Source organism: Coregonus clupeaformis, chromosome 15, assembly GCF_020615455.1.
Source record: "Coregonus clupeaformis isolate EN_2021a chromosome 15, ASM2061545v1, whole genome shotgun sequence".
Taxonomy (NCBI): domain Eukaryota; kingdom Metazoa; phylum Chordata; class Actinopteri; order Salmoniformes; family Salmonidae; genus Coregonus; species Coregonus clupeaformis.
Window position 1 is genome coordinate 49,579,071 of NC_059206.1, and position 22,189 is coordinate 49,601,259.

General features: G+C 40.1%; 1 protein-coding gene across 2 annotated transcripts in view; it reads right to left on the reverse strand.

Moving 5' to 3' along the window:
• The window catches only part of LOC121582830 (contactin-associated protein-like 4), a 249,314-nt gene that overhangs the window by 193,569 nt on the left and 33,556 nt on the right, over positions 1-22,189 (reverse strand). For both annotated transcript variants that reach the window (XM_041898959.1, XM_041898958.1), the window contains exon 2: positions 12,466-12,576. In XM_041898959.1, the coding sequence (XP_041754893.1) occupies positions 12,466-12,576 (111 nt within the window). The remainder of the gene's footprint in view (positions 1-12,465; positions 12,577-22,189) is intronic.

Below are 22,189 nucleotides of genomic sequence, written 5' to 3' on the forward strand. Positions count from 1 at the left end.
AAGAAAGTTCTTTGTTTGTGGCCATTTTGAGCCTGTAATCGAACCCACAATTGCTGATGCTCCAGATACTCAACTAGTCTCAAGAAGGCCAGTTGTATTGCTTCTTTAATCAGCACAACAGTTTTCAGCTGTGCTAACATAATTGCAAAAGGGTTTTCTAATGATAAATGAGCCTTTTTTAAAATGATAAACTTGGATTAGCAAACACAACGTGCCATTGTAACACAGGACTGATGGTTGCTGATAATGGGCCTCTGTACGCCTATGTAGATATTCCATTAAAAAATCAGCCGTTTCCAGCTACAATAGCCATTTACAACATTAACAATGTCTACACTGTATTTCTGATCAATTTGATGTTATTGTAATGGACCAAAAAATTGCTTTTCTTTCGAAAGCAAGGACATTTCTAAGTGACCCCAACTTTTGAAAGGTAGTGTATGTATATAATGGAGTTTGAAAATTTATATAATATTTTTAAGTGTACAAAATGATTCCAGCTGCATCAGAAACAACTAAAGTGTAGACTTCAACTTTTGGATCAATTCATCGTGGTATTCATGAAATGTATTTGGAAGTAACTAGCTACAATCTTACTCACCGAGGTAAGCTTACACAGCAGTATGTAGGAACAGTTATGACAATGTTTGACATATATACAGTGCAGTAGATTAAAAAATATACTGCTAACGCCTATAATAAATACTACAGTTCTACAAAGAGAATAGTTGCGTTTGGTGGGTGCAGTGAGGTGTAGTCACTTTGATAGAAAGGGAGATTTTTTGGTATGGGACCTTTCACATCTCTTGAGTCAAATTGCTCAAATGGCCCCAACAACACACAGGTATTGATACTCAAAGACTAATATCGCACTGGGCACAGACGTCAATTCAACATCTATTCCACGTTGGTTCAACGTCATTTAATTTAAATGACGTGGAAACAACTGATTCAACCAGTGTGTGCCCAATGGGATGAGTCATAAATCCAATGTCATTCCTTTAGTCTTCGTCACCATCATCAAAACATTTCTCCAGTTTTGCTCCTAATGAGATGCACTGAGGCTAGCTAGCTAACATTAGCTAGCTAGCTAGCTAGCTATAGCTTTAGGCTACAGTACATTTTGGGTATAGTAAACAAAGCCAGATAGCTCAACTTGGCTAGCTTGGCCTTTAGTGGTACTAGCAAGCCCCGTTATGGCCGAATCGATCACAAAATGATACTGTATTGAACAACACTGCCTTGTGTAAAAAGAGAGCTTATTTTGCTAGCTAGCTACCGGCAGCAAAACCACTTACTCGTTTGTCATTTGCCCTCCTGGTCCAGCTGGTCTAGGCTGCAGCTGCCAGTTGATCTTGGAGGTTCTGAAGAACGTCTCCAGCACCCTCTATCCATATGTGTGTTGAAACTTTGATGCTCTGTCACACACACACACACGATCCATGGGGTCTGCACTGACCCTCTCCAGTAAGAACTGTCCGTGATCGAATTCGTTGCGGCACAGACATTCGTCTTCTGTCGGCATTGCTGGACAGCACCTGCATAGGCAGCACTATTTGGAGTCTGGCGATGGCTCCCCATCGCTGCTTGCTGGTCTCGCAATTCTAGTTCTCACTGTCTCAAGTCCTCTTCAGTGTATTCCGGCTCAAATAAATAGGGCTGTATGTCCCATACAGTTTCGTCGTCCAGCTCTTCTTGGAAAGAGGAATCATCAGCAGCCATTGTAATTATTTAGAAATCTCGGATGGACAGTGCACGGTAACATAGCTCCGTGAACCTTTAGAAACTAATACAAACCCCATTTTGATAAGCCTGCATTCGAGGGTGGGAACACAATTGGACAAGGAAGTAGGGCTCCCATCAGGCTGTAGTCTTTACAAAGCCAGGGAAAATGAGTCAACCTAGATATCCTGCAATGTCGTGGCAGATAGCAAAAAGTCCAATGGCTCTATTTAAATCAAATCAAATCACATTTTATTTGTCACATACACGTGTTTGGCGGGTGTAGCGAAATGCTTGTGCTTCTAGCTCCGACAGTGCAGTAATTGAACAAGGACAACCATATCTACTAGCGTGATCGTGCAATCGGTGAAACACAAAGGCCACAATAATTGCTACAAAACATGACTCCATTCAGTTTTTGATCAGACAGCAGGCTCAATCAACCAATGACGTCATTGGTTGAAGTCTCGCAGCGCAAAAATTTAAAAATACCGCTATGGTGCATAATTATGTCTGAAACACCTCTCATCACTCATAATTATGTAGGGAGACTGGAAAAACACCCCAAATAGTGTCTAGCGGTGAAGTTTCCCTTTAAACTGGAGACAGAGTAACTCATAATTAGAATTAAACACACAGTTTCTGTATTCAAGGGGACAGGGCAGTGTCAGAGATAGTGATGATGAGAGGGAGGGAATGAGAAAGTGAAAAGGAGAGAGAGAAGTTATTAGAAAGAGAGAGGGGAGAGAGAAAGTAGAATAGGTATGAAAGAGAAGACAAGGGAGGGAGGGAATGGAAAGGTAATGAGGGGGGAGGGAGGGAGGGAGGGAGAGAGAGAGAGAGAGGGGGAGGAGAAAGAGAGAAACTGGGTTGAACTAAGTAAACTAATGATGCTTTATTGGAGGAGAGAAAATAAAGTCAGAGGGAGATCAAAACCTGGCCTGCCATAATGCGTTCTTGTCCCCCTATGGAGGTGGTATAACCAGATCTGATCCTGACTGGATCTCAATAGGTTTTTCATGTTTCTACACTACCTTGGATTGCATGGATATGGCCAAATATCTGATCACAGCATGTGTACAGTCGTGGTCAAAAGTTTTGAGAATGACACAAATATTAATTTTCAGAGTCTGCTGCCTCAGTTTTTATGATGGCAATTTGCTTATACTCCAGAATGTTATGAAGGGTGATCAGATGAATTGCAATTAACTGCAAAGTCCCTCTTTGCCATGAAAATGAACTTAATCCCCAAAAAACATTTCCACTGCATTTCAGCCCTGCCACAAATGGACCAGCTGCCATCATGTCAGTGATTCTCTCGTTAACACAGGTGAGAGTGTTGACGAGGACAAGGCTGAAGATCACTCGGTCATGCTGATTGAGTTAGAATAACAGACTGGAAGCTTTAAAAGGAGGGTGGTGCTTGAAATCATTGTTCTTCCTCTGTTAACCATGGTTACCTGCAAGGAAACACGTGCTGTCATATTTTCTTTGCACAGAAAGGGCTTCACAGGCAAGGATATTGCTGCTAGTAAGATTGCACCTAAATCAACCATTTATCGGATCATCAAGAACTTCAAGGAGAGAGGTTCAATTGTTGTGAAGAAGGCTTCAGGGCGCCCAAGAAAGTCCAGCAAGCGCCAGGACCGTCTCCTAAAGTTGATTCAGCTGCGGAATCGGGGCACCACCAGTGCAGAGCTTGCTCAGGAATGGCAGCAGGCAGGTGTGAGTGCATCTGCATGCACAGTGAGGCAAATACTTTTGGAGGATGGCCTGGTGTCAAGAAGGGCAGCGAGGAAACCACTTCTCTCCAGGAAAAACATCAGGGACAGACTGATATTCTGCAAAAGGTACAGGGATTGGACTGCTGAGGACTGGGGTAAAGTCATTTTCTCTGATGAATCCCCTTTCCGATTGTTTGGGACATCCGGAAAAAAGCTTGTCTGGAGAAGACAAGGTGAGTGCTACCATCAGTCCTGTGTCATGCCAACAGTAAAGCATCCTGAGACCATTCATGTGTGGGGTTGCTTCTCAGCCAAGGGAGTGGGCTCACTCACAATTTTGCCTAAGAACACAGCCATGAATAAAGAATGGTACCAACACATCCTCCGAGAGCAACTTCTCCCAACTATCCAAGAACAGTTTGGTGACGAACAATGCCTTTTCCAGCATGATGGAGCACCTTGCCATAAGGCAAAAGTGATAACTAAGTGGCTCTGGGAACAAAACATCGACATTTTGGGTCCATGGCAAGGAAACTCCCCGGACCTTAATCCCATTGAGAACTTGTGGTCAATCCTCAAGAGGCGGGTGGACAAACAATAACCCACAAATTCTGACAAACTCCAAGCATTGATTATGCAAGAATGGCCTGCCATCAGTCAGGATGTGGCCCATACGTTAATTGACAGCATGCCAGGGCGGATTGCAGAGGTCTTGAAAAAGAAGGGTCAACACTGCAAATATTGACTCTTTGCATAAACTTAATGTAATTGTCAATAAAAGCCTTTGACACTTATGGAATGCTTGTAATTATACTTCAGTATACCATAGTAACATCTGACAAAAATATCTAAAAACACTGAAGCAGCAAACTTTTTGAAGACCAATACTTGTGTCATTCTCAAAACTTTTGACCACGACTGTAGAATAGTTGGTGGGTTTGGTGTGTGTAGTAGAAAGTGTAGAACGGTGGGGCCTGAATAGCATTCTAATTCTAGATTGGTGGTCATTTGTAGCTCAGTTGGTAGAGCATGGAGCTTGTAAATCCAGGGTAGTGGGTTCGATTCCTGGGACCACCCATACGTAAAATGCATGCACTCACGACTGTAAGTCGCTTTCAATAAAAGCGTCTGCTAAATGGCATATATTTTTATATTATATTATTGACTAGAGAGGGGAACCAACCAATCAATTCTGAGGACAGTCTGAGGACAAACAATATCATTTGCATGGATCAGACAATAGGCCACTTTGATATGTTCTTATACAATGACCTTACAGACTATATACTGTATGCAATCCTATCACCACTGTTCTCATGTTGCTGCTTTCTGATTATAATTATTGAATGGAAGTATTTAATTCACTATTTCAATCAACTTAGTTGTCAGATCACAAAAGACCATTCTCAATAATAAACGAGCCTGGTGAGAAGATATTATACCAGTAGAACTGAACAGAGGGCAATATTATGGAGCTTTTGACAGTTACCACTGTTCATTTTGTCAGTAAATCGAATCAGTAATGCGAATATTCTCGGAGAAACGCTAGAGGATGCCGAGTTTTAAATTTTTCAGGCAGAGATGTAAATTAGATGAATCCATTAATTGATTCATTGATTTCTTCTTAGAACAGCTGGGATTGTGTCATCTAGTGCATTTTGTAATTAACATCCCTGTCTCAACCCTTTGTGATGCCATGTTAGATCCTCCTCCAGTCACATAAAGGTGTGACCTTAGAAAGTGGTCAAAGGTCAAATAGAAGAGTGGTTGTTGAGAGGCAACCGAGTAAATAACCATGTAACCATGTAACCTCTGCCATGTAAACAACTGATTACATATTCCATCATTATATGAAAGGGAGAAATGTTCAGCCAGCGAGCAAAACTGGTTGCAATGACGCCATTATAGCCAGAAATCTGGTTGAAATGATGGTGATTTCTAGTTGTACACACTAAAATATGCGGGTTCTTCAAGGGTTCTTTGGGAAGGGAGATGGTTCTATGTGGAACCATAATGACCCAAATAACCCTTTGAGCCCTTCAATGGTTATTTGCAGTTCAATTGAGAACCTTTGTGTCAATCAGTGGTTCTCAATTCTCTCCTTACAGACCCCCAGTCATTCCAGAGCTAGCATACCTGATTCAACTTGTCAATTAACACAATAATAAAACATATGGAATTTTAACAATATAAAATGGCTAACCAGATAAAAGAATCCTGTATGTTTCTTCAAAATGTTATTTGTAGAACCTTTGAGATTGAGAAAATGATAAACTTGGATTAGCAAACACAACGTGCCATTGTAACACAGGACTGATGGTTGCTGATAATGGGCCTCTGTACGCCTATGTAGATATTCCATTAAAAAATCAGCCGTTTCCAGCTACAATAGCCATTTACAACATTAACAATGTCTACACTGTATTTCTGATCAATTTGATGTTATTGTAATGGACCAAAAAATTGCTTTTCTTTCGAAAGCAAGGACATTTCTAAGTGACCCCAACTTTTGAAAGGTAGTGTATGTATATAATGGAGTTTGAAAATTTATATAATATTTTTAAGTGTACAAAATGATTCCAGCTGCATCAGAAACAACTAAAGTGTAGACTTCAACTTTTGGATCAATTCATCGTGGTATTCATGAAATGTATTTGGAAGTAACTAGCTACAATCTTACTCACCGAGGTAAGCTTACACAGCAGTATGTAGGAACAGTTATGACAATGTTTGACATATATACAGTGCAGTAGATTAAAAATATACTGCTAACGCCTATAATAAATACTACAGTTCTACAAAGAGAATAGTTGCGTTTGGTGGGTGCAGTGAGGTGTAGTCACTTTGATAGAAAGGGAGATTTTTTGGTATGGGACCTTTCACATCTCTTGAGTCAAATTGCTCAAATGGCCCCAACAACACACAGGTATTGATACTCAAAGACTAATATCGCACTGGGCACAGACGTCAATTCAACATATATTCCACGTTGGTTCAACGTCATTTAATTTAAATGACGTGGAAACAACTGATTCAACCAGTGTGTGCCCAATGGGATGAGTCATAAATCCAATGTCATTCCTTTAGTCTTCGTCACCATCATCAAAACATTTCTCCAGTTTTGCTCCTAATGAGATGCACTGAGGCTAGCTAGCTAACATTAGCTAGCTAGCTAGCTAGCTATAGCTTTAGGCTACAGTACATTTTGGGTATAGTAAACAAAGCCAGATAGCTCAACTTGGCTAGCTTGGCCTTTAGTGGTACTAGCAAGCCCCGTTATGGCCGAATCGATCACAAAATGATACTGTATTGAACAACACTGCCTTGTGTAAAAAGAGAGCTTATTTTGCTAGCTAGCTACCGGCAGCAAAACCACTTACTCGTTTGTCATTTGCCCTCCTGGTCCAGCTGGTCTAGGCTGCAGCTGCCAGTTGATCTTGGAGGTTCTGAAGAACGTCTCCAGCACCCTCTATCCATATGTGTGTTGAAACTTTGATGCTCTGTCACACACACACACACGATCCATGGGGTCTGCACTGACCCTCTCCAGTAAGAACTGTCCGTGATCGAATCGTTGCGGCACAGACATTCGTCTTCTGTCGGCATTGCTGGACAGCACCTGCATAGGCAGCACTATTTGGAGTCTGGCGATGGCTCCCCATCGCTGCTTGCTGGTCTCGCAATTCTAGTTCTCACTGTCTCAAGTCCTCTTCAGTGTATTCCGGCTCAAATAAATAGGGCTGTATGTCCCATACAGTTTCGTCAGTCCAGCTCTTCTTGGAAAGAGGAATCATCAGCAGCCATTGTAATTATTTAGAAATCTCGGATGGACAGTGCACGGTAACATAGCTCCGTGAACCTTTAGAAACTAATACAAACCCCATTTTGATAAGCCTGCATTCGAGGGTGGGAACACAATTGGACAAGGAAGTAGGGCTCCCATCAGGCTGTAGTCTTTACAAAGCCAGGGAAAATGAGTCAACCTAGATATCCTGCAATGTCGTGGCAGATAGCAAAAAGTCCAATGGCTCTATTTAAATCAAATCAAATCACATTTTATTTGTCACATACACGTGTTTGGCGGGTGTAGCGAAATGCTTGTGCTTCTAGCTCCGACAGTGCAGTAATTGAACAAGGACAACCATATCTACTAGCGTGATCGTGCAATCGGTGAAACACAAAGGCCACAATAATTGCTACAAAACATGACTCCATTCAGTTTTTGATCAGACAGCAGGCTCAATCAACCAATGACGTCATTGGTTGAAGTCTCGTAGCGCAAAAATTTAAAAAATACCGCTATGGTGCATAATTATGTCTGAAACACCTCTCATCACTCATAATTATGTAGGGAGACTGGAAAAACACCCCAAATAGTGTCTAGCGGTGAAGTTTCCCTTTAAACTGGAGACAGAGTAACTCATAATTAGAATTAAACACACAGTTTCTGTATTCAAGGGGACAGGGCAGTGTCAGAGATAGTGATGATGAGAGGGAGGGAATGAGAAAGTGAAAAGGAGAGAGAGAAGTTATTAGAAAGAGAGAGGGGAGAGAGAAAGTAGAATAGGTATGAAAGAGAAGACAAGGGAGGGAGGGAATGGAAAGGTAATGAGGGGGAGGGAGGGAGGGAGGGAGAGAGAGAGAGAGAGGGGGGGAGGAGAAAGAGAGAAACTGGGTTGAACTAAGTAAACTAATGATGCTTTATTGGAGGAGAGAAAATAAAGTCAGAGGGAGATCAAAACCTGGCCTGCCATAATGCGTTCTTGTCCCCCTATGGAGGTGGTATAACCAGATCTGATCCTGACTGGATCTCAATAGGTTTTTCATGTTTCTACACTACCTTGGATTGCATGGATATGGCCAAATATCTGATCACAGCATGTGTACAGTCGTGGTCAAAAGTTTTGAGAATGACACAAATATTAATTTTCAGAGTCTGCTGCCTCAGTTTTTATGATGGCAATTTGCTTATACTCCAGAATGTTATGAAGGGTGATCAGATGAATTGCAATTAACTGCAAAGTCCCTCTTTGCCATGAAAATGAACTTAATCCCCAAAAAACATTTCCACTGCATTTCAGCCCCTGCCACAAATGGACCAGCTGCCATCATGTCAGTGATTCTCTCGTTAACACAGGTGAGAGTGTTGACGAGGACAAGGCTGAAGATCACTCGGTCATGCTGATTGAGTTAGAATAACAGACTGGAAGCTTTAAAAGGAGGGTGGTGCTTGAAATCATTGTTCTTCCTCTGTTAACCATGGTTACCTGCAAGGAAACACGTGCTGTCATATTTTCTTTGCACAGAAAGGGCTTCACAGGCAAGGATATTGCTGCTAGTAAGATTGCACCTAAATCAACCATTTATCGGATCATCAAGAACTTCAAGGAGAGAGGTTCAATTGTTGTGAAGAAGGCTTCAGGGCGCCCAAGAAAGTCCAGCAAGCGCCAGGACCGTCTCCTAAAGTTGATTCAGCTGCGGAATCGGGGCACCACCAGTGCAGAGCTTGCTCAGGAATGGCAGCAGGCAGGTGTGAGTGCATCTGCATGCACAGTGAGGCAAATACTTTTGGAGGATGGCCTGGTGTCAAGAAGGGCAGCGAGGAAACCACTTCTCTCCAGGAAAAACATCAGGGACAGACTGATATTCTGCAAAAGGTACAGGGATTGGACTGCTGAGGACTGGGGTAAAGTCATTTTCTCTGATGAATCCCCTTTCCGATTGTTTGGGACATCCGGGAAAAAAGCTTGTCTGGAGAAGACAAGGTGAGTGCTACCATCAGTCCTGTGTCATGCCAACAGTAAAGCATCCTGAGACCATTCATGTGTGGGGTTGCTTCTCAGCCAAGGGAGTGGGCTCACTCACAATTTTGCCTAAGAACACAGCCATGAATAAAGAATGGTACCAACACATCCTCCGAGAGCAACTTCTCCCAACTATCCAAGAACAGTTTGGTGACGAACAATGCCTTTTCCAGCATGATGGAGCACCTTGCCATAAGGCAAAAGTGATAACTAAGTGGCTCTGGGAACAAAACATCGACATTTTGGGTCCATGGCAAGGAAACTCCCCGGACCTTAATCCCATTGAGAACTTGTGGTCAATCCTCAAGAGGCGGGTGGACAAACAATAACCCACAAATTCTGACAAACTCCAAGCATTGATTATGCAAGAATGGCCTGCCATCAGTCAGGATGTGGCCCATACGTTAATTGACAGCATGCCAGGGCGGATTGCAGAGGTCTTGAAAAAGAAGGGTCAACACTGCAAATATTGACTCTTTGCATAAACTTAATGTAATTGTCAATAAAAGCCTTTGACACTTATGGAATGCTTGTAATTATACTTCAGTATACCATAGTAACATCTGACAAAAATATCTAAAAACACTGAAGCAGCAAACTTTTTGAAGACCAATACTTGTGTCATTCTCAAAACTTTTGACCACGACTGTAGAATAGTTGGTGGGTTTGGTGTGTGTAGTAGAAAGTGTAGAACGGTGGGGCCTGAATAGCATTCTAATTCTAGATTGGTGGTCATTTGTAGCTCAGTTGGTAGAGCATGGAGCTTGTAAATCCAGGGTAGTGGGTTCGATTCCTGGGACCACCCATACGTAAAATGCATGCACTCACGACTGTAAGTCGCTTTCAATAAAAGCGTCTGCTAAATGGCATATATTTTTATATTATATTATTGACTAGAGAGGGGAACCAACCAATCAATTCTGAGGACAGTCTGAGGACAAACAATATCATTTGCATGGATCAGACAATAGGCCACTTTGATATGTTCTTATACAATGACCTTACAGACTATATACTGTATGCAATCCTATCACCACTGTTCTCATGTTGCTGCTTTCTGATTATAATTATTGAATGGAAGTATTTAATTCACTATTTCAATCAACTTAGTTGTCAGATCACAAAAGACCATTCTCAATAATAAACGAGCCTGGTGAGAAGATATTATACCAGTAGAACTGAACAGAGGGCAATATTATGGAGCTTTTGACAGTTACCACTGTTCATTTTGTCAGTAAATCGAATCAGTAATGCGAATATTCTCGGAGAAACGCTAGAGGATGCCGAGTTTTAAATTTTTCAGGCAGAGATGTAAATTAGATGAATCCATTAATTGATTCATTGATTTCTTCTTAGAACAGCTGGGATTGTGTCATCTAGTGCATTTTGTAATTAACATCCCTGTCTCAACCCTTTGTGATGCCATGTTAGATCCTCCTCCAGTCACATAAAGGTGTGACCTTAGAAAGTGGTCAAAGGTCAAATAGAAGAGTGGTTGTTGAGAGGCAACCGAGTAAATAACCATGTAACCATGTAACCTCTGCCATGTAAACAACTGATTACATATTCCATCATTATATGAAAGGGAGAAATGTTCAGCCAGCGAGCAAAACTGGTTGCAATGACGCCATTATAGCCAGAAATCTGGTTGAAATGATGGTGATTTCTAGTTGTACACACTAAAATATGCGGGTTCTTCAAGGGTTCTTTGGGAAGGGAGATGGTTCTATGTGGAACCATAATGACCCAAATAACCCTTTGAGCCCTTCAATGGTTATTTGCAGTTCAATTGAGAACCTTTGTGTCAATCAGTGGTTCTCAATTCTCTCCTTACAGACCCCCAGTCATTCCAGAGCTAGCATACCTGATTCAACTTGTCAATTAACACAATAATAAAACATATGGAATTTTAACAATATAAAATGGCTAACCAGATAAAAGAATCCTGTATGTTTCTTCAAAATGTTATTTGTAGAACCTTTGAGATTGAGAAAAGTTCTTTATAGAACCATTATCCATTAAGGTTAGAAAAATAACCATTAAAAAGGGTTCTATACAGCACCAAAAAGGGATGTAACCGTAGCAGGACCCGATTTGGTGATATACAGAACCTTTTTTTAATAGTTCTTAATAGAACCTTAGGAAAGGGTTCTTTATAGCACCATAAAGGTTCCATTTAGAACCATATGAGCATTGTTCTTATATAACCTTATTTGGCACAGAACCATCTGTTTTAGTGTGTAGCAATGTATAGTAATTTCAACCAGCTTTGCCACGGTGCATATATTATCTGATATAAAAAACGGTTAACCTGGCTGATACAGCTTCATCATGGTCAAACACAGGGAAATACAGTATACCAAACTGATAATACCATAGACAGTTTTGGACACCTATTGATCCACTTCACCCAGATCAACTCAGATGGAAATAGTGAAAAAACAACACTGTGTGTGCTTACTGCTACAGCCATCAAATTCAGCTTGGAAGAAGCATCCAACAAGCTTAGATTGCTTTGGTCTCACAGTCGAAGAAAATCATGTGCACAGATGCTCTTATGTGGCTGCTTAAAATCCCTCCTATTGCCAACTGATTTTCTGCTTTCAAGGTAGGATAAACCACAAAATAGATCAACCCTACCCGTTTTAAAACATTCAAACAAAGAACCACCGTGATAGCATTTTCCCCTCTAAGAAAGGCAAGGATACCCTTCTATCAGAATTCAGCATCCAAACCAACCAACAAATCAACCAATGTGAATTTTGTGTGTGGATGAATTCAGATGCATTCCGATGGTAAAGAAGGGCGACCTTGCACTGGGGCTTGTGATGTAGTATTCCAATATCTATCTAGGCGACCAGCTGGGGATGAGGTAACAGCAGCTCTCTGTCTCTCTCTGTCTCTCTCTCTGACTGTTTTCCTCCCTTTCTCAAACTGAATTCGCCAGCAAGGGACTTAAAAAAAAAAAAATAGTGGGATCTTGATCCTGCGCTACTGCTGCTGCTGAAACCTGCCTTTGATGTTCTCTATGCACAGTCCTGTGGGGAATCCAACCCTCTCTCTCCCTTTCCGCAATGAGCAGCTGAGCACCACAACACAGCAGCCCACTGTGTACGGCCGGAATACACGCTCGAAATAACAGTGGAGATACTAAGGAATCCTACAATCAATACAGTGCCCATATCAGGCTCATGTGTCAAAAGTCCAGGACTCACCATCTCTCCTGTTGACTTTTGCAAAGCCGGGCCCATGGCTGTTGGACAACTGGGATGAGCTTCTGAAGGAGGACTGGGGCAGGTTGGACACCAGTGGGCGATCACAGCTGTCTGTCAAGCAAACAGGAAAACACAAAGGACAGGGTTAGGCTTTACAATCACAGGTGAACTCTGAACTATTAGTAACTGTATTATTAGTACAGCATTTCCAAATTATTCAGAGATGTAGTCAAAAACATCATCAGGGAGGAAGCATGTTTAAAGCAATTTGAGAGACACTATTTTCCATTTTGTCTCAATTTGATAACCATGTCATCTCCGTTGGACCACCAGTTAACACGCTGTTATTGCTGTCTGTCAGCACCAATGACACCATTGAAGTGACATCACAGGATGTCATCACCATGCTAATAATAACTAAAATTGCTACAGTGTGCAGATCACATTGTTATGTTCCAACACCTTCACAAATGTGTGCATGAGTACCGTCCCACTGGGCACACCACGTCATTTCAATTGGTAAATTTGGGGAATATTTGGTTGAGATGTTGATCAATGAGATTTCAACCTTTTTTCACACACTCAAAAAGACATCCAGAAGTTTGTTGAATTCCCAATGTGAGTCTAAAAGCACAACCAAATTCCAATGGGAAAACAATGTCTGATTTTCGGTTTAGGGCTTGATTCAATCAGTATAGCCAAAATTCAGCACTATAACGCGTGCTTGAAATGTAAAGGTAATTTCCGATTGAGACGACATATGCAGAGTTTACCATGAATGCAGTCTCCACAAATGTGGGAACATTGCCTTTAAATTTCAATCGCCCTATAGCGCTGAACTTCGGTGATATGGATTGAATCGAGCCCTTAGCTTTCATTTAAATGTGCTATCACTGCACTTTCAACCATTTAAAAGCACAAAAAAGTTCAAATGGGAATACAATGTCAGATATGTTAGATTTATACAACAGCTTAATGTGTTATCATTGTGCTTCATCTAATAGCACAACAAATGACCTGGATTGCAGTTGAGATTACATTAAAAGTACATAGTGCAAGTGATCAATGTTGTTCGAGATTCTGTACAGATTATTATAGCAATTGTGAAGACCTCCACAGACCTGCAAACTTTGCATGCTATCTTGAACATGCACACTTTCTATGATTACATAAGAAGCCATTTAAAGTAACCTCAAAATGTGGCCATGGATGTGTTTCTCATTTTAAGGTTGATAAAATACTGTTACATTTGTTTGTAAGATAGCCTTACCTTTAGGCTATTTACTGTATTAGATAAGTAATATTAAATTGTGTTTGGTTGACAACACAACCAAATATCAACATTTTAAAGGAGCTGTATCTAATGCTTGAATAGTTTAATCTGAGCAACTGGCTTAACCTGGAGATGTGCATAAAGGGTGTGACATTGGATGGTCAAATATCATGGTCAAGTCATATTGACAAAGTTGTTGTGAAGATGGGGAGGGGTATGTCTGTTTATAAAAAGATGTTCTGCGTTTATGACAACTGTACTAGTTGTTCAGGCTCTGGCTATGGTCTTGTCCCATTTTGATTACGGTCCGGTAATATGGTCAAGTGCAGCAAAGAAAGACCTAGCAAACATGCAGTTATTTCAAAACAGGGCAGCACGCCTTGCCCTTAACAGCACATACAGAACTAACATCAACAACATGAATGCCAGTCTTCCCTGGTTGAGGGTTGATGAGAGATGAACTGCTTCTCTTCTAGTTTTTATGTGAAATATTACTGTGATGAAAATTACAGATTGTCTGCATAATCAAATAACATTCAGTTCAGACACCCATACATACCACACAAGACATGCCACCAGGGGTCTCTTCACAGTCCCCAAATTCAAAAAACGAATTCACAGCAAAGCACAGTATTATACAGAGCCATGATCACATGGAACTCCCTTCCCTCTTCAATTACTCAAGCAAACAGCAAAATTACATTTAAAAACGAATTCACCTCTACTGGATCGGTGATTAGCATGACTGTTGTAAGTAACCGCAAACTTTCCAGGACACAGACATGTCTTATATGGGCAGAAAGCTTAAATTATTTGCAATCTAAATTGCACCAAAACTGCAATATTATATTGTGGCCTTTCTCTTGCATTTCAAAGATGCTGAAAAAATATATATATATAGAAAACGCATGTTTTTTTGTTTGTATTATCTTTTACCAGATCTAATGTGTTATATTCTCCTACAATAATTTTACATTTCCACAAACTTCAAAGTGTTTCCTTTCAAATGGTATAAAAATATGCATATCCTTGCTTTCAGGACCTGAGCTACAGGCAGTTAGATTTGGGTATGTCATTTTAGGCGAAAATTGAAAAAAAGGGTCTGATCCTTAAGAGGTTAAACAACATCTCATGGAAAGGCGGGGACAGTGAGGGGACACAAACACACAGAGACACTAATACGCACATTCTTTTTTGGTTGTATTGTTTGTATTCTTTTTTAGTTGCATTGTTTGCATATCATTGTATTTTACATTTGTGTGACTGTCCTTTTCTATCAGTGTATCAGTGTTTCGTTACTTGTCATGTTTTGTGTTTTTTGTGTATCCTATGAAGAGTAGCCGCTGCTTCTGCAAAAGCTAATGGGGATCCAAATAAACAAATAAACCCTATTGTTTCATTTTTATTTTTGGTTTAGTTGGAGACGTGAATCCAACATATCATTTGTTAACTTGTCGACAAGTTAAAAGGCTATATGCTCTATTGCTGGTAGAGCACGGCGCTTGTAACGCCAAGGTAGTGGGTTCGATCCCCGGGACCACCCATACACAAAAATGTATGCACGCATGACTGTAAGTCGCTTTGGATAAAAGCGTCTGCTAAATGGCATATTATATTATAATTAAGGAGATGTATCTTTTGTGCCACTGACTTAGTCTGTGTTAAATTCCAGTTTTTTCTACAAATTACTAATTTATATGTTGGATTCACGTCTAAGTTAAAGAATAGGACTAAATCAAATCAAACTTTATTTAAAGTGCATTTAAAGTTTGATTTGATTTAGTCCTATTCTATAACTTGGTTGAGATGGAGACGTGAATCCAACACAATAATTATTAACTTGCAACCTTTGGAATCAGAGGCAGATGCTTATGCCCATCCACCATCCACGTCCAAAACGCCCTAGGAAAACCGAAACCTACTTGAAGGTAACATTGCTCACTGTTGCCCCCTAGTGGCTGGTTTCCATGTTATCTCCCGACATACTTAGACATGGATGGACGTCGAATACTGACTTGTATAACGGGTGAACTGGCTGGCACATGCAAACGCACATACACATGCGCATACACCAGAGGCGGCTGGTAGGAAGAGCTATAGGAGGAAAGGCTCATTGTGGAATGGAATCAATGGAACGGAGTCAAACACATTGTTTTATATGTATGCTGTGTTTCGTATTACATTAATTCAATTCCAGCCCTTACAATGAGCCCGTCCTTCTATAAATCCTCCCACCAGCCTTGTCTAACCTACGTGCACAATCAAATGCACATACATGTATTTTGGCTACGCGCACACACATACACATGTACACTACCGTTCAAAAGTTTGGGGTCACTTAGAAATGTCCTTGTTTTCGAAAGAAAATGAATTTTTTTGTTCATTAAAATAACATCAAATTGATCAGAAATACAGTGTAGACATTGTTAATGTTGCAAATGGCTATTGTAGCTGGAAACAGCAGATTTTTTATGGAATATCTACGTAGGCGTACAGAGGTCCATTATCAGCAACCATCAGTCCTGTGTTCCAATGGCACATTGTGTTTGCTAATCCAAGTTTATCATTTTAAAAGGCTAATTGATCATTAGAAAACCATTTTGCAATTATGTTAGCACAGCTGAAAACTGTTGTGCTGATTAAAGAAGCAATAAAACTGGCCTTCTTGAGACTAGTTGAGTATCTGGAGAATCAGCAATTGTGGGTTCGATTACAGGCTCAAAATGGCTAAAAACAAATAACTTTCTTCTGAAACTCGTCAGTCTATTCTTGTTCTGAAAAATGAAGGCTATTCAATGCGAGAAATTGCCAAGAAACTGAAGATCTTGTACAACGCTGTGTACTACTCCCTTCACAGAACAGCGCAAACTGTCTCTAACCAGAATAGAAAGAGGAGTGGGAGGCCCCGGTGCACAACTGAGCAAGAGGACAAATACATTAGTGTCTAGTTTGAGAAACAGGCGCCTCACAGGTCCTCAACTGGCAGCTTAATTAAATAGTACCCGCAAAACACCAGTCTCAACGTCAACAGTGAAGAGGCGACTCCGGGATGCTGACCTTCTAGGCAGAGTTGCAAAGAAAAAGCCATATCTCAGACTGGCCAATAAAAAGAAAATATTAAGATGGGCGGTCTGAAATATGGCTTTTTCTTTGCAACTCTGCCTAGAAGGTCAGCATCCCGGAGTTATTTTAATGGACAAGAAAATTAATTTTCTTTCGAAAATAAGGACATTTCTAAGTGACCCCAAACTTTTGAACGGTAGTGTATGTGTGCACGCAAATTCACACAGATGAAGTAGGCCTATTTCATTGTTTTTAAATGAATATTAAAAACAGTACAATAAAAAAACAATATGGCAGAATCGTGCTAGCTGCAGTTGACTAAGATCAATGTTTTTATATGAAATGGACTGGGGCTGGCCAAAATATATGTAATTCAGCAGAATACATATTGAAAGGTTTATGCTTGTGCGCCGAACTGCAACCTTAAAGGCCCAATGCAACCCTCTTTTTTTTATCTCAATATCAAATCATTTCTGGATAACAATTAAGTACCTTACCGTGATTGTTTTCAATTAACATGGTCAAAAATAAACAAAAATAGATTATTAGCAAGAGCAATTTCTTATGCAATAACTTTTATAGTGGGAAGGGGAAAACTGAAAACGAGCTGTTATTGGCAGAGAGGTTTGGAACTCTCTTTCTTATTGGTCTATTAACTCATTGACCGCTTGGTGATGTCACCAGCAGGGCCATAGCTACACATGAGGACACTGAGGTCCAGACCTCTGAATTTTTTTCAAACTCAGTCAGGGTTTAGTTCTAATAATAGAATACACAAGGTTTCAGGAAACTCGTTTCAGGAAACTAAGCGTATGTCGCACGTCACTACTTCACAGGAGAGGCATTTGAACGTAAATATTTATTTTTTATCCAAAAAAAATTGTGGCAGAAATGCCTTGTGGAACATGTGATATTTCATGTGCCTTAATAACAGACTTGTATGCCATCTGTACATACAAATACATTATGAGCCTAGTTGGTTTACCCACGGAAAAAGACAGGAACATTCCACCTAGCCATGATTGGCTGAGATAATGGATGGACTGGACATGCCGAGAGATGAGTTTGGATTGGTCTGTCATGTAGCACGCTTCTGTCTATAACATGAGCTGCTCAATATGTGTAGGTAATCCTTTCTAATATGTATTTTGTGAAAGATATCACAAAGAACTGCAAAAGGGTGCTAATGCTCTCCTCTTTCTGGAGGACTGAGTTTCGAAATCAGTGTAATGCCCGGTGGAAGCAGAGTATGCTAGCTAAGGAGAGGGAGTAAATGCAGGCGTTTGATTGCAAATATGCAGAGCGAGTCAGAAACACCTGTCTCTGGATTACATCTTCAAACTAAGGGCAACCATGTCATCTCTGATAGAGAGGGAGAAGCGTTCATCCATGTATACGGGTAAGAGTCTAGCTATCTACATTTTCAGAGAAGTTTCTAATTTGGTCAGAAAGTCGGTTTCTGTTAAAGCGTACTGTTAGCTAGCTAGCTAACGTTTGCTGGCTGGACGGCTTGCTAGCTAGCTAACATTACGTGTATGATCTGTGTAGTAATATTATTTGTATCACAGAGCCATTTGCATTGCTAGTTATAGCCTAATGTTAGCTAGCTAACATTGAACCTAGTTGGTTAGCTTTAGCTACCTGTAGATTCATGCAGGGTAGTAACATTATGAGTTGGGATTATGGTTTATTGTTTAGCTAAATAGCTAGCTACATGTCTAAACAAAAGACTCCACTATGAAAGTAACCATTAAATTGTACCATTTACACCTTCTGTATCCTGTGCATGTTACAAATAAACTTTGATTTTATTTGATATAGTGTGTGTTTACCAGAGACAGTAATGTGAAGAACAACATGACATGCACCAAAGTCAAATTAGGATATAACGTTAAGTGAACGAGACAGTGTCCAAGTTCTAAAATTCTTATTTCGGAATTATGTAGTAACCAAAAAAGTGTTCAACAAATTAAAATATTTTATATTGAGATTCTTCAAATACAGTAGCAAGTTGCTTTGCACACTCTTGGCATTCTCTCAACCAGCTTCATGAGGTAGTCACCTGGAATGCATTTCAATTAACAGGTGTGCCTTCTTAAAAATGTATTTCTGGATTTTTTTTCCTTCTTAATGCGTTTGAGCCAATCAGTTGTGTTGTGACAAGATAAGGGGGTATACAGAAGATAGCCCTATTTGGTAAAAGACCAAGTCCATATTATGGCAAGAACAGCTCAAATAAGAAAAGAGAAAAGACAATCCATCATTACTTTAAGACATGAAGGTCAGTCAATACAGAACATTTCCTGTGGTCCTCTGTAGCTCAGCTGGTAGAGCACGGCGCTTGTAACGCCAGGGTAGTGGGTTCGATCCCCGGGACCACCCATACACAATAAAAAAATGTATGCACGCATGACTGTAAGTCGCTTTGGATAAAAGCGTCTGCTAAATGGCATATTATATTATTATTATTATTATTATTATTATTATTATATTATATTATATTATATTTCAAGAACTTTGAAAGTTTCTTCAAGTGCAGTCACAAAAACCATCAAGCGCTATGATGAAACTGGCTCTCATGAGGACCGCCACAGGAACGGAAGACCCAGAGTTACTTCTGCTGCAGAGGATAAGTTCATTACCAGCCTCAGAAATTGCAGCCCAAATAAATGCTTCACAGAGTTCAAGTAACAGACACATCTCAACATCAACTGTTCAGAGGAGACTGTGTGAATCAGGCCTTCATGGTCGAATTGCTGCAAAGAAACCACTACTAAAGGACACCAATAATAAGAAGAGACTTGCTTGGGCCAAGAAACACGAGCAATGGACATAAAAAATAAAAATACATGTAAAAAATTAGACCGGTGGAAATGTGTCCTTTGGTCTGGAGTCCAAATTTGAGATTTTTGGTTCCAGCCGCCGTGTCTTTGTGAGACGCAGAGTCGGTGAAGGGATGCTCTCTGCATGTGTATTTCCCACCGTAAAGCATGGAGGAGGAGGTGTTATGGTGTGGGGGTGCTTTGCTGGCGACACTGTCTGTGATTAATTTAGAATTCAAGGCACACTTAACCAGCATGGCTACCACAGCATTCTGCAGCGATACGCCATCCCATCTGGTTTGGGCTTAGTGGCACTATCATTTGTTTTTCAACAGGACAATGACCCAACACACCTCCACCCTGTGTAAGGGCTATTTTACCAAGAAGGAGAGTGATGGAGTGCTGCATCAGATGACCTGGCCTCCGCAATCCCCCGACCTCAACCAAATTGAGATGGTTTGGTATGAGTTGGACCGTAGAGTGAAGCAAAAGCAGCCAACAAGAGCTCATTATATGTGGAAACTCCTTCAAGACTGTTGGAAAATCATTTCAGGTGAAGCCGGTTGAGAGAATGCCATTAGTGTGCAAAGCTGTCATCAAGGCAAAGAGTGGCTGTTTGAATAATTTGTTTAACACTTTTTTGGTTACTACGTGATTCCATATGTGTTATTTCATACTTTTGATGTCTTCGCTATTATTCTACAATGTAGAACATAGTAAAAATTAAGAAAAACCCTTGAATGAGTAGGTGTTCTAAAACCTTTGACCGGTAGTGTATATGATATGGTATATATATATATATATATATATATATATATATATATATATATATATATATGATATATATATATATATATATATATATATATGATATATATATATATATATATATATGATATATATATATGATATATATATATATGATATATATGATAACTTAACGTTAGCTAGCTAGCTAACAAGCTAAAAACGAACCAAAACATTGTTTAGAAAGTTGCTTTTAGTTGCCTGGTTTTCTAGATTTACATATACTAAATTCATTTTTAAACGGATGGGTTTATAAGTGTTAAAATACACCAGTTATGCTATTTTGGACCATCAGGCTGCTGATGTCATGCAGCCTGTTGTTTTTGTGTTTATACTTTTTCATAACAACAACGATGTCACTGCGACAACTCTATACAGAGATGTCGATAGACATAGTATAAATCAGTCTTTAGTGTTGAAATCTTTGGTTGGTTAGTACACCACCGTACTCACTCTGTATAGCACATGGCCTCACATGTGAAGCCTTAAAGAGATGGGTGGGGTAAAGGCTTAAGAGGGTGTGAACGATGCTGAATGGGTGTAGACAAAGAAGAGCTCTCCAGTTGGTGTACCAAAAAATTCAAGGCCAATCCAAAATTGTAGTGTATGATATACCATTTTCTAACTCTGAGTCTCTACTTTTATCCAATGTGAAAAACACAATTTCAATTTTGCTACATAAGAGAGATTCGAGCCAGTCGGTCACAAATATGTAGAATTGCAGGAAATTAGCTATGAAACTGCAACAAAAAAAGTTATGTACAGCAAACGTATTTGTTTACCTTAATGTACGTAATTATTTAATTATAGTTTTCAAACCTGATGCTGAGTTAATGTGAGTTAATGTGTAGCGGCTAATTGTAAAGCTAATAGTCTATGTTTTTGTAGATCAACTGAGGTGAGTGAAGCTACAGCAACCAATGTGATAATGGCTGGGGTAAGTTTGCTAATTTTTGTTGTTCTCCAAATAGCATTTTAGATGATGACATTTCAACTAGATAATGCTATATAAACCAGCTTGCCGAACCTCTTATCAGTTGCGCACACATACTCTCTTCATGACCAAACTGCACTCTCTGTTTCTCCATGACTGTAGATTAGGGTTGTTTGTTGAGTATTCAGTGTGAAAAGCTTTTCAATTATAGTGTTTTAGAGTGGGAAATGTGAAAGTGCACTCCAAAAACAGAGCAGAGGAGTAAAAGCTAAGTTAATAATCACTAATGAGAGTACTCGTTGAAAACTACTTGACAGAAAGAGCAGAGCGTTTGAAAACACAAGAGCCATTTCTTGGCGTTCGGAGTTTAGCATTTCAGTGCCGTTACCCACGTCTCTGACTGACTCCGTGATCAGTCATGCACAGACGTCCGTGGTGCGGAGGCGGAAACTGGAGGTAAATGCTGTATACCTGGTTGTTCACATCCTTGATGGAAAACTGAACCTTGATGGAAAACTCACCATTCCTTGTGCAGGAGCCTCCTTTGCAAAAATAGGCCTATACTGTAGCTACTGCGCCTCATTCCTCCAGCTAGCTCTAGCCCATAACAACACTTAAATACCAAGGTAATGTTTTGTTTAGTCTTAGAAACATAATCTATGTAATAATTAGCTGTATTCTCTATAACGCTTCGCTACATAATACTACTATCTTAGATATTGGATGCATCCCAATATGGCAGCCTATTCCCTATATAGTGCACTATGGGCCCTGGTCAAAAGTCGTATAGGGAATAGAGTGCCAGTTGGGATGCAGTCATTACCT